This window comes from Nelusetta ayraudi, unplaced genomic scaffold (assembly GCF_046127955.1).
Source record: "Nelusetta ayraudi isolate G7.1 ecotype Tasmania unplaced genomic scaffold, CSIRO-AGI_Nayr_v1 ptg000016l, whole genome shotgun sequence".
Classification (NCBI taxonomy): domain Eukaryota; kingdom Metazoa; phylum Chordata; class Actinopteri; order Tetraodontiformes; family Monacanthidae; genus Nelusetta; species Nelusetta ayraudi.
Genome location: NW_027466066.1, coordinates 3275631 through 3289062, shown reverse-complemented (window position 1 = coordinate 3289062; position 13432 = coordinate 3275631). Strand labels below are relative to the sequence as shown.

At 48.9% G+C, this 13432-nt stretch overlaps 1 protein-coding gene across 6 annotated transcripts in view; it reads right to left on the bottom strand.

Annotated features, from left to right (window-relative positions):
• Positions 1–2801: 2801 nt before the first annotated feature.
• clec16a (C-type lectin domain containing 16A) overlaps positions 2802–13432 on the bottom strand; it is a 33338-nt gene continuing 22707 nt past the window's right edge. For 5 of the 6 annotated variants that reach the window (XM_076023894.1, XM_076023896.1, XM_076023895.1 and 2 more), the window contains 5 exons: positions 10857–11008; positions 9819–10023; positions 8837–9007; positions 7543–7638; positions 2802–5351 (listed from right to left, as the gene is read on the bottom strand). In XM_076023894.1, the coding sequence (XP_075880009.1) occupies positions 4879–5351; positions 7543–7638; positions 8837–9007; positions 9819–10023; positions 10857–11008 (1097 nt within the window). In that variant the 3' untranslated portion in view covers positions 2802–4878. The remainder of the gene's footprint in view (positions 5352–7542; positions 7639–8836; positions 9008–9818; positions 10024–10856; positions 11009–13432) is intronic. The other variant, XM_076023898.1, reaches the window with a different exon arrangement.

Sequence of the window (13432 nt, the reverse complement as noted above, 5' to 3'; positions counted from 1 at the left end):
GGGTAGAGTACAGTATCGTCACCACAGTGATTCATCTGAGTAGGGTAAAGTCAAAGGTGGGTGGGGCTTACTTTGCTTGTATTGCGCTTCCACACATACTCACTAAAAGAGACTTACCAGAAACGCGGGCAGAGTTGACACATAACAAGGGTGTGATTGTGAGCGTGTTTCTCAGTAAAACCTTGGGCCGTAGCAAGCTAGCCTCGAGGTCAAAATGTCCCCAAGAGGAAGTGGGAAATTTTGGGGGTTAGCGGTTTGACAAAGCTGTGTTAGATCAAGGTCAGAGGCTGAGTAACACCTCACCTTTCAACGCAAAGCCGGGATCTACCCTTTGTGCCATGCACTCTCATCAATTAGCGGAAAGGGACGTGAAACAAGCGCACACCTCGCGGTTCCAGACATTTGAGTCCTTTTCTTCTCTTCTCTCTCCCTCATGGACTCCAGACAGGCATAAACAGCTAACAGGGGAAGTTGGCACAAACCCAAGGGGATTTGGTATCTTCTAGGACTTTTAGAACGCTCTCAAACAATCACATATCTTGCATGTATGTGCATGACGACTGATAAAATCATGTTTGATCCTCACTGAGAACCTCCAAGTCGCGACTGCATGGCCGGGCTGTAAAAAGTACAAGGCAACACTCAATAACTCAATGGTGATAGCGTCAGTGTGTAAGCCAAACACACATTACAGTAAATCCCGTTGCCGAGGACCGTCCCTTGGCCCAGTGTGAGATGAAAGTGAAATCCAGGAGACACGACACTATTGTGCAAACAGACGGGCGGATTATCTTTCCCATGGGATCGGATCCCGCACTCCTGCTAAGCAGGCTCTAAACACTAATTAACGCTCTACTCTGTCGATGTGCAACGATAAGCAAATTTGACCAACAGTTTACAACCAACCACGAGAGAGGAGGCTGTTTGCCAAAGAGCCTCTATAGGCTGAGTTTTGTCAGGCCTGTACAGCTCAAACTGCTTTTTTTTTGACCGAACAATCCTGTTTATAGCACTGCGGCGGCCACATTCTTTGGTCTGCGAAATACACACTATGGATGTCTAGAATGCTCCACCTGGCGCGAGGACTCACTCGACGTGATAATTATGCAGTGTCACAACATCCATGGGAGCGTTAGTCACCTCGGGGTGATTACCAGATGTCACCAACCTGTTCCTTGCAACCAGAAGAGCAACACTAAAATCAAACCTGAGCGCGTTCGGGGGATTTTTTTTTTTTTTTTTCTCTCTTGGTCTTTTTATAAATTCTTTTTGCGTGGGGCCAAGAACAAGTCGTGTTCGCACACACCACCACCACCACCACCACCACCACCACCACCACCACCAGCACCACACAGTTACACACAAAGAGTGACACCGCCTCTCAGTCACAAAGCAATTAACAAAGTAAAAAAAAACAACACAAAAAACAAAACCTTAGTGGTTTGAGGACATGAGTGAAGGACGCGGAGAGAAGCGGTTCCACACATCAGCCAGGAGTGTGAGTCACTCAGGTTCACTACTGATTGCAAATGAGTGTTATTCTTGTAAACATGGATTTAACGAGACTCCTTCCTCCTTCCCCTCGCCCTCAAAGGGTCCCTCTGAGCGGGGCGGCATCCGGGCAAAAACAGGTGTGCTGAACATTACGCACAGAGCCACTCGTCAGCTTTATCTGGAATATTGTTTTTTTTTAATCTGAATTCTAACTAAAGCAATGACCCCCCCCCCCCCCAAAAAAAAAAAAAAAATGAAAAAGGAACAAGGTAAAATATTCGTCAGCTTCCTTTGTTTCTTCAAGCTTGTCATGCAGTTGTGGACCGATGACTTTTGGGAAACGCGTTTCCCTTTGAAAATAGTTCCAACTTCTAGTATTCATTCATCCGGCCTTTATTCAGAACCTTTGTCGGAATCATTTTCAAACTCTGCCTTTTTTGTTGTTGTTCAGAGCCTCTTCTGCCGCCGCAGCCACACAGGCGAATTATCACTCAAAATCTCTACAGTCAAAACTTGACTTGCAAACAGAGAACACACACTCGCACACGCACGCACACGCACACCGGTATGGTTGCAGTACCAGGAACCCACTCACACGTTTACGCACACTCAACCAGACTTCCCTGAAGAGAGGAACCAAGATAAAAGCGACACACACACGCTCGCGCACGCACGCACACACAGCAAGGTGTTTGAGGGCTCCTGCTGCAACCACAGAAACTCAATGTCATGGTGGAGTGACAACACCGCTCTCTAAGCTTACATAATCAAGCAACTTTTTTTTTCCCTCCCATGAAAATTTACTTAAAAAATAAATAAATAAATAACTAAAAAAGTTCTGTAAGTGATTGTGCAACATTAGATTTCTATGTATTGGTTTTGATAATGAAAGCTACAACGTCATCAGCATAGCGTATCTATTTTTGAAGGGAACAAAAGTCAATTTCAAGGTGACTTCTTATAAATCACCTGCCGTTTTTTTTTTTTTTATAAATACTCTGCATATCTTAATTGGCATTTCCAGACTTGCATACCTGGAAAATCCTATTGGCATAATTATCAGGCCCTTGTGCTCTGCAAGTCGAGGCAGGGTGGTGGGTCACGTGATGGCCCGTGTGTCTTTGGGTGGTTCATTTCTAATATTTCCTGTGGGTTTCTTGCTCAAACGCTCTCTTGACTTTAACTCGGGGCCTCCCTTGAGAAACCTGGAGTGTAAGTGGGTGAGCGTGTGTGAGAACAGATCAATCTCAGCAAGCACAATTACGAACGAACCACATCATCGACAAAACATCAGGCCGCCGCCTCACTCTTGTTAAGTAGAATAATTTATTGCACTTCATTATTTAGTCCTCTGTCTCAATTCATTACAATAATTACAGGTTGAAAAGCGAGAAGCATTTACAGAGCGTACAAACATATTTTTTCTCTGAATTTTTTTTTTTGGCATACACACGCACACACACAAACGCCCTACAATCAGAGACTAAATAATGGGAGGTGGCACATAGTTTGGACAGCAGTTCCCAATTGAGTTAATGGTAACGCTGAGCGCTAGGCAGCGTGTTGAAAACAAACAAACCAAAAAAAAACCAAACAGAACACCGGCTTGCGACCTGCAAACGTACGTGGCCCCCGGCCTCCTCCTGTCCTGCACGTCAGCGATCGGCATGTTAAACCACCGTCCTCCTGCCATTTACAGTCACGAGACGGAAAAACTAAAAGACGACGACCAAATTAAAAAAAGAAAAGCAAAAAAAAAGCAAAAAAAAAGGGACTATTGCTCGAAATTTCTCCTTTACAAATGCGACGGCTGTACAGAGTTACGAAATAAGAACGGCTGCGCAGGCTTAAGACTTTCATCTGTGTGATCACGGCACGGAAAACAAAAGCCAAAAATCAGAACGAGGGCAAACTGCAACTGTACAAGAGAAGAAGAGAAGAAGAAACAAAGAGGAAAACTCTTTTTCAATGTCTGTGCTTATTATTATTATTTTTCTAAACAAAGCCACAGCCTAAAAAACAAAACAAAAACAAAGCACAACCGATCCAGTTCAAATCAAAAGGTAACGCTGCTGTTCGGAGAGATAAACTGCTCATTACATTCACCTCTCTCCGCCGGACTGGTTAGCTCTTATTGCAGCAGTGCTGTGACCGAAGGAGGAGGGCCTCCAAATGAGAAACAAAAAGGCAATGCAAGCTCTTAATTATCGGTCACCTATCCTAGAATACTTTGATTTTTTTTCCTCCTTTCAAGGTCGAAAAAGCTTCAAATAAATGTTGTGAGGGGTTGCAGGAAAAGACGCTGCGCGGTTTCCCGATTTGGGATGTGCCACTGCACAAATGCAATGCGATGAAAGCTCCAAACATTCACCTCAGTAGTTGATTAAAGGACATTGAAGTAGTTCGGGTCGGCTGTTACATTCAATCCACCGGTTCTCACGGCCGAAGTTGATTTTTACTCGTGGACGCCATCGCGACGGCCGGTGTGTTTCCTCACTACTCTTAAAAACCTATATCATCAAAAACACATCAAGTGAGTATTTTTTTTTTTTTAATTTTTAACCAGCAAATTAATGGCAGGGCTCACGGCGACAGACGCTCGTGCGCGCCTGAAAACGGTTGCATAGGAGCGTCGGCGAGCGCTTGGCGATGGATCGGCGGCCGCGAAGGGGCTGGATAACCAATCAGGTGGAAGCGTGAGAGGCTCTCAGTCGTCCAGGCCGTCGCTCGGTCCATAAAATACATTTAAAAAGTAAATGAGCGAATTAAAACCCCTGCGCTGCGAGGCCGCGGCCGCGGCTCCCAAGTGGCTGGCATGCAAGTGATAGAAAAGGATGTGCGTTACCACCAACACCAAACTTTAATGGTAAACTATTAAAAACACACAGCAGGCAGTCAGTACATCATGAAGGGGGGCTGGAAGGAGAACGAAGGGAACGATCCAATAGACCTGGTAGTTTAAAAAAAACAAACAAAAAAAAAGGAATAATGAGTTGCTGGTTGCGTCGTGGCCCTGGCACGCGCCTCTGCTAAAAACGGAGTGCAGGAGAAGCCAGTGTGCTTGTTCTGCTCCCTCCAGGTCCACCAGTGCGGCTCTGCTCCCTCCAGGTCCACCAGTGCGGCTCTGCTCCCTCGGCGGGAGGGAAAAAAGAGCTTCTTCTTCTTCATGTGCAAAAAACGAACGCTGAGATGTCTCCAAAAGCCGCCTCGACTATAAACACACACGCGCATACTTTGTCTTTCACACACACACACACACATGCACACAAACACACTCTCTTTCACGCACACACACACGCAGTCTGCAGGCCGCGACACGAAGCCGATCCTGCAGTCGAGCTGGGTGGTTGAGTTGTGTGGGAGTTCCGTCTCTCTTTGCATCAATCAATCCAGCTCCGGTGAGTCCGGCAGGTCGTCGCATGTCTCCGCCCCTCCGCCCTCCCCGTCTGGCTCCTCGGCGGTGGGCGTGTCCACCTCAGCCGCCGCCGCCGCCGCCTCCTCCTCCTCTTTTACCGTCTCGTCCGCCGGCGACTCCTCCTCTTCCTCTCCCTCCTCCTTCTCCTCCTCTTCCTCCTCCGGGATGGAGACGCGGGGGAGGACGAGGTGGCCGGCGCAGGGGTGCAGGCGCGGCGGGTCGGCGGGGGGCAGCAGCGTCAGGGAGTCCACGCTGAGGGCGTCGGCGCCGCCGTCGGTCAGGAGGGAGATGGTGGGCTGGGAGGCCGGGGTGAGGCTGGGCGCCAGGGCGGCGGCGGCGGCCGAGGCGGCTGAGGGGTGAGAGGGGAGGGGGGTCAGCGGGCCGCCGCCTCCGTCCCCTCCGGAGGAAGAGGGCGGGGTGCGCTCCAGACTCGTGCCGTCATCTGGAGGGAGAAGGAAAAGGGAAGGGGGTGGAAAGGGTGAGTGAGGCGGGCGAGCCCAGAATCAGTGAGGAGTGACACCCAGCAGTGTGAAGGTGGGGGGAGTGGGGGGGGGGACGACTCGCGAGAAAGCTCGGAACGCTCGGCTAGCGGGTGGAAAAAATGTGGGAAAGTCCCCGAGTCGCAGCGACAGATCGTGAAAAGCGGACGTCGGAGGAGGAACGCGCAGCGGCCCTTTGCTCGTTAGTTTAGTTTGAATACAAGCTTTTGTCATCTATTGTCCGAGCAGGAGGTGCCAGAGTGCTGAAACACCAATCAGTTGGATGCGTGCATTTATTCGTTCATTCATTTACGTTATTTTATTTGATAAAGAGGGACAACGTACGTTAACGGACATTTTTACAAAAAAAAAATGGCATCCAATTAGCATCGATTGTCCCCCTGTGGGTGGATCAATAAAGATTCACACTCCATGCATTCAAAGGTTCAGACGAGGTCAAATTCAATGTGGCGTTTGAGCGAAAGAGAGAAATTTCCTCCCAGGTCCCAAACATCCAGAACTTTTCGAGTGATGGATTCATTTTGCAGTGTCTCTTTATTCGTCTTTGCACCGGGAGAGTCGCACTGCAGTGAGCCGTGCGCTCACAACCGTCTGACCAATACAAGAAAGGTGTGCAAATTATGTCATCCAACTTCATGAAAGGAATCACCAAAGTGGCTCCACTCTCCTCTAACACACACACACACACACACACACACACACACACACACACACACACACACACACACACACACACACACACACACACACACACACACACACTAGACTAGAGATCGTCTCTTCCGATCGTCGTCCGCTGGTTTGGAAGGTGAGTGACCCGGAGCACTCGCATCTTTCCGTGAAAAGGAAACGGAGAGAATCAAACAAAGCCGACGGCGCCGAGAGCGCGAAGGCGAAGACGGAAGTTCGCACCGCGTCGGAATTGGAGCACGGCGAATGCAGACGAGGGCGCGCGTGCAGCGGGCGTGCGTCGTTCATGCAAATGTTTTCACGCTGCGAAGCGAGCTCTTTATTTCTCATAAATTCTCATTTTCAAAGGTGTGACTTCGGAAAAAAAAACAAGCCGTGTTGAAAATTTAGTACGTATTTGAAAAAGGAGGTGTGGCCGAAGAGACGGCAACCGCAGCCAATCAGACGGAGGTATCAGCGGGAAGCTCTACAGCAGGACACAGCTATGCCAGAAAGACTTTTGCACAACGGCACTACTCTCTCAACTACAGTGTCGCCATACTTACATTGACAGCGTGCAACGGTGCGGCGGGAAAGACAGAAACACGAGTTGACGGTGACATTTTCATGATTCGAAAAATTTAGGACGAGCCGCGGCGTGTGGAGAGCTGCGCAGGCAGCAAAGCGCACACGGAAACGTCGTGAGAAAATTGCGAAAACCAACAGAAAGACAAATGCTTAAAAACATCTTCCCGTTATTTGTGCGGCAAATAGTGAAGTCAAATGACTCAACGGTCCCTTTGACTTCAGCTCGAAAAACCTGAATTCCACTCATCGGCCTTGTCGGAAAAGCCAGAAACGCCATGCAAGTGAATAACTCTAATCAGGCGTCTTTAAAAAAAAAAAAAAAAAGAAGTCAAAATTAGCGCTGCAGACTTTTTCTGTTGTTTGGAAAACAGCAAATCACGACTTTTCGGACGTATTCTTTTCTTCTTCTCAACCGAGATGGGGTTTGTTTTTTTTTTGGGAGTTGAACGGGAAAAACGACTGCATGTCACGTCCTGTTTTGTTTTGCCGCGGTCTCACTGGGACCTTTGACAATCTGCAGTGGGCGTCGCCCTGCGATTTCCAAACCGCGTTGCGTCAGAACGGCCGGAAGCGCTTTGACCTCGGACCATGACTGTCGGTTTTGAAGCGGCCCGGGATGAACTTGACTCCGGGAAGAGAGCCGATGTTTGGGGAATCACAGTTAAGATTATACAGGCCACATAAACGTTGTCAGGTTCTTCATTTACGAGCGCTGACACTATATCCAGTGCCACTCAAGCCATAAACCCGGCCGGTGCTTTTCCACTTTCACTTGCACTTTAGAATCCCATTCCCAGAAACCCGGGGGATTCGAGGTAACGGTTATCAGTTCGCTTGTGTGATTCGGTGTGCGCGCGCGCCATGCGCAGGTCTGACCTGATGCGGAGTCGCAACGTCCCGCGCTGCCGCTTCCACCGGAGGGAGGCGAGGGGGAGGGGCCGTGCTGGGAGACGCAGCGAGCCACCGCGAACCCTGAAGACGGCGCCGTGTGACACAGGCAGGCAGGCGCACGGACACACACACACACACACACACACAACACACACACACACACACACACACACACACACACACACACACACACACACACATTGCACGCGTTAACTTTGGCTGGCAGCATATGTCAAGGTGACAACTGCACAGTAGCTGCGTTTCCATGACAGTTTTTTTTTCCAAAATAAAAGCGTTATTTAGAAAATTTCAACACGGTACAGTCACGATTCGCTCCGTTGGACGTTGCGAAATTTTACGAGAATTACGTTATATTCCGTCTCCTACACCGTCCAATCGTATCGCGCCGTTTTCACTTGAAGTGAACTGGTCACGTGACCCCGTACAACACGTCCGCTGACATGTAAATGCGAAAAACGTGTTTCCATGACACTTTTGCGATATACCTCTGTATCGATACGTGAAAAACCACCCATGTGAGCATAAAAACCTTTTCGCCCTATCTGAGAGGTTTTTGGAGGTTTGGCTGTTTCCATTACCAGTTTCTTATCGCGATATTTAGGTTTTGCGCAAATCAAGGCGTCATGGAAACGCAGCTACTGTGACAAAGCAGCGGCAGATGTTCAAAGTGAGGCTCCTCAAGTCTGGTTTTCTGAGCTAAATCAAGCATATATACGCCCACTGGCCACTTTATTAGGCACACCAGGCACCGAATGAACTGTCCTGTGAACGTCCACGGTCACCAGCCAGTCCCACTGCCCATTCTGACCTCTGACCCCTGACTCCAACAAGCCACCTTCCTCCACACAACTTTGTTTTTAGAAATGGATTCGCCAGTGTGGGAATCCAAAGCAGATCAGCGGCAGCTTGTGAAAAACTCAAGACCAGTGTGGCACCAACAACCATGTGTGACACGTTCAAAGTCACATCAGTCCATTTCACCACCTGCTCAAGGCCTAGATGCACCAAGGCAGCACCAAGTTGCTGCCTTGCGACTGGCTGATGAGCTGATGAAGTGTTTCAATATTTTACCTAATGAAGTGGCCAGCGAGCGCATGCAATGGTTTTCCTATTTTGAGTTTGATTTACTCATTCTGCTCATGGCTGTGTTGTGGTCGCGATCACTGATGTCAGCGACTCGACCGTCCAATGTGTGCTGCAAACCCAAATTTCCCCTCTAGTGTCAATAAAAAAAAACTTTTCTTTTTTCTTTCCTCACCTGGAACTTTATCCACCGATGCGAAGACGGACCGATTTGCCGTGGGGTCGTTTGGCGCTCGCCTCGACTGCTCGTAGAAGCGGAAGGGGAGGCCACTCGGCGGCGCGTTCGCCGTCTGTCCGAAACCCAACACCTCGGTGGCGCTCGCCTGCACGGGCAGGTCCAGCAGGGCTGGCGTGAGACAAAAGCACAGAACGGTTACCAGTGACGACCGTGTGTAGTTGACACAGAGACACGAGAGGGTAGGACGTTTTGTCACCGGTCGGGCATCGAACATCTTGACCGGGTAAAAGAAGCAACTTTGGAACACGCGTGCTGTCCCAACTGGATGGTTTTCCATCTGCTTTATCGTAAAACTTCTCCTTTTTTACCTCCACGGTGTGTAGAGCGTAGTACAAATTAAAAGATTTCACTTCCCTGCATCGCTCGCAATGACGAAACAAACCTCTTGTATCTGGAGGCAGCGGCCCATCAGACCGCTGTCAGGTGACGCAGTCTGAACGTCCCGAGCAGCTCTCGGCCGCGTCACCGGTTGCGTTTCTCTAAACCAGACCTGTCGCCGACTTCTAATCATTGGCTTAATTACTTCCTCTATCCATTTCAAGTTGCCAGTTTCGCATCTCATTTCCTTCATGCCCTGCCCTGTAAAGCTACCGTAATTCCCTTTTCTGCTGTACAGGGAGCACGAAACTGCAAGGGGGGGGCGGGGTGTTGGTTCGGCGGTGCCACAGAGAAGAGACCTCTCTGAAAATGTTATTTGCAGTCAGAAATCCCAAGAGGAATATTATTCGCAGTGTAAAAAAAAATCCTCAAAAACCATAAACAAACAAACAAACAAAAATGACCACATGACCGCTGCCTACGTAATAAGTTCTGGTGAATTTTTGGGAAATAAAAAAAACGTTCCTCTTTCGCTATGAATTCTCTGAAATGCTCTCAGCAGTGCGTCACACACACACAGACACACAGACAACACACACACCTGCGATCCTCTGCATCTTCATGCGGCGGGCCTGGATGCGACCCTTGGCGAGCCTCTGCTTGGCGATGATGCAGCGGATGTGGTCGGCGAAGATGAAGTTGGCCTGCAGGATGGGCAGCGGCTTGGCGTGCGGGTTGGAGCTGGGCTTGTGGATGACGATGTTGAGCGCCCTGCTGTCGTCCTCCACGCCCGACACCTGCATGTCCTGGAGGGGGAGGAGGGGAGCGGCGGTCAGGTCTTTGGCGGGTGAGAGTGGAACAACGAGACTGAAGTACCGGTAATAGCAGGAGTGGTGCTAAAGGTCAACCTGTGAAGTTGCGTTGAATGAACCTCGTCCCGCCTTATTGTCAATCATTATGTTTTTTTTGAAAGACTGCTCTTGGGTTAAGTTTTACACTCATCGTCCTTTGTGGGGTTTGTCAATTATACATTAAGTCTAGTAACAAATGAGACAACAGAACTAAGAGAAAACCAATATTTTTCAGGCACAACCTGACTGGCACCCCGGATAAAAACAGTGGTGAATAAATCAAACAAAATCTCTAGAATTTACTTTGGATAAGTGAAATTATAAACCGCTAAAGTACGCACGGACAGAAAATATTAAAACAATCTAACGGGTCACTGTACGATTCAGGTTTCAAAGATTCTGTTACATGTTACAAATATGAGGTAGAAAGCATGGGATTTTTTTTTTTTTTTTAAAAGTGGCAAGTTAAAGAAAAGCTTAAAAAAAAAGATTTAAAAAAAAAAAAGACGAAGAAAGTGACAAGTAAAGATCAGGGTGTTGGAAGTGAAAAAAAAATTCCAATGTAATTCTCTGATACTGAGCTTTCAAACAGAAGCGGAATGATCCCTTTACTTTTGCGCCGCATTTAGAAGAAACAACAAGACCACGTGGCTGGCGGGAGAGCAGAAGTCACTCCCAGCTAGCTGGCTTACTGAAAACCAACGAGCGAAAGCGGAAGAAGGAAGCAGGCGGTCGGGCGAAGGAAGGGCCTCGCCGGAAACTTCTCAGCCCTGCCCCCCCCCCCTCACCTGCAGCAGGCCGGCGAACTTCACCACGCCCCATCCCAGGCGCTTGCTCTCCGGTTCCACCAGGCTCATCTGGTACACGTCCACGGCGAGGAACCTCTGGGCCTGGCAGCCGTCCTTGCTGACCACCATGCAGGCTATGAGGTCGCTGTTATCTGATGGAGGAACCAAAAACAATGAGCGCTCGGCTTCGTATTTCGAGATCGGGACGCAGTTCGCCACGGGTGAAACAAAGACGATGAGATGCTACAGATAAAGCGGGCGGCCTCGTGCGTTGGTGACACAATGCGTGACGAATCACTTCAGTCTCCAGCTGCTGGACCCACATGTTATTTTCTGCATGTGCGCACGGTTCCGTCCTGGTCGGGACAGGATGTTGCTTCAGAGAGGTGATGACCCCCTTGCCGCACATCCAGGGAAAGCACAAGATTTTGTCCGCTGGCGTTCATCATTCGCCTTGGAGACTGTACTGAAAGTTCTGTAGGACTCGGAACCGTCCCGCAGTGCCGCTGTTGGGCCTGTGTTGGGTTAATTTGATCCCCCGCCCATTTGGAAAGAAGAAGAAGAAGAGCAGTGTGAAGATTTAACTGGCAGCTGGCCAAAAGCAGAAGCCGCTTCAAAGAATTGGCATAGGTGTGTCTAAACTTGGCAGGGGGGGGGGGGGGGGGGGGGGGGAAAAGCACACAGTCATCGGACAGAGTGAGAGAGAGAGACAGAGAGAGAGAGATCTCCACATCATCTGGAGGAGACGCTCTGCTCTTCTCTCCTCCCACACGTCTGGAAGAACCACAACTGAGGAGGTTTTTAGCGAGAAGCGCGTCAGCTGAGTAAAAACGGCACTAATGGGGATCTAATTTGACTCCGCCGCCCACTGCTTTTTGAATTGAATATCACTTGGCCTTCAAAGCAAACTCCACTCTCTCTCTCTCCCTCCCACGGCCACACTTGCCGATTACTCTTTCAACCGAGTGACACAATGACCTTGGTTTTTTTTTTTGGTTTTTTTTGCTTCTTGCTCATTCGAGTGTCCCGGACGGACAACTGATCGTTGGATGGACTCCACGAGGCCCCCCGACCGGACTTTAGGTTGACACCTTCGAGGGGATTGCCAGGAACTTCACCCAGCCCGCCCGAAAAAAAAAAAACAGTCAATGGTGAAGTACCTGCAGCTGGAGAGGTTGTCCGACCCCTGACTGACTGACTGACTGAGGCGTGGAAACATCTACGCGGGCGGCCAAAGAAAACTAGGGGAAGTCTCGTAATTGATTCCAACGAACAGCTGGGGGGTGAAAAAAAACAAAACCCTCCCACCACTTTTTTACAGAAAGGTTGCCAGTCAACTTTCTTTAAAAAAAAAAAAGAAAAGAAAAAAGCAATCAATACCAAAATCGCTAAATCAAGACAAACGCTAGCTGCGCTACCAGTACCCCTAGAATTGCACAAAACCTAAATACCGCAATAAAAAACTGGTCATGGAAACGCCTAAACTTTGAAAAAAACTCTCAAATATGGCTATAGATATACCTCTATATCAGAAGTATTGATATAGAGGTATATCGCAAAAGTGTCATGGAAACACTCTTTCCGCATTTACACGTCAGGGGACGCGAGGGGTCACATGACCAGTTCACTTCCAGTGAAAATGGCGTGTTATGTTACGACGGAATATTTTTCTACAAATAATCAAAGAGAACAATATAACAACCATTCTTGACAGCAAACAAACGTAAACAAACAAAAGCTAACGTAATTCTCATAAAAAAATCTCACCGGACGAGACTTCGCGAGAACTGCGGCTTATGCGCTTCGCACCGTTCACCGGAAACACCTGCAAATCGCAACTGTACTTTGTCGAAATTTTCGAAACATCGCTTTTATTTTTGCCAAAAATTGCAATGGAAACGCAGCTTGCGAGTCATCCGTGCCAGGTAGGTTCCTGGAATCCTGCAGGGATCCAGGCAGGCCGAGCTCGAACGTTTCATATTCAGAGATTTAAAGTAAAAAAAAACAAAAAAACATCGGTGTTGAGTGGTGCTTCAAACCTTTGTTGAGAGGTACAAGTGCAATGACTGTTTTTTTGGGGGGGAGGGGGGCTAAGGTGATATAGATAAGTCACTATGAGCTGCTCATGAGTTACAGCAGATAGGTTGACGGCGAACGCTCGGTTGCCAGATCGCTGCGGCAGAATGGGGGGGGGGGGGGGGTGGCACCGTGATAGAGAAGAAGTCACACATTTAAATCCCCCAAAGTCGTGTGGGAAAACCCTGCCGCTCCCCCACCTCGCTCTGGCACGCCGCGTTCTTACTCAGCTCGCCAAAGTGAAAGCGCCAATAAAGTAACCTCGACGTAGAGGAAGAAGAAGGAGGAGAAGAAGAAGAAGAAGAAGAAAAAAAAAAATCTGCCAAAGGATGCGAAAACCAACGCCAGGCAACGACGGCGATGTCCGTCTGGTGGTGGTGACGCCAAGTTACAAGAAGTCGGGAGGAACTCGGTTTTTACCGCTCGCCCCTCCCCCCGCCCCACCCCACCCCAACCCCCGACAGGCTCTTCCGCGCAGAGTTTAAAACCACCCGGTTTCG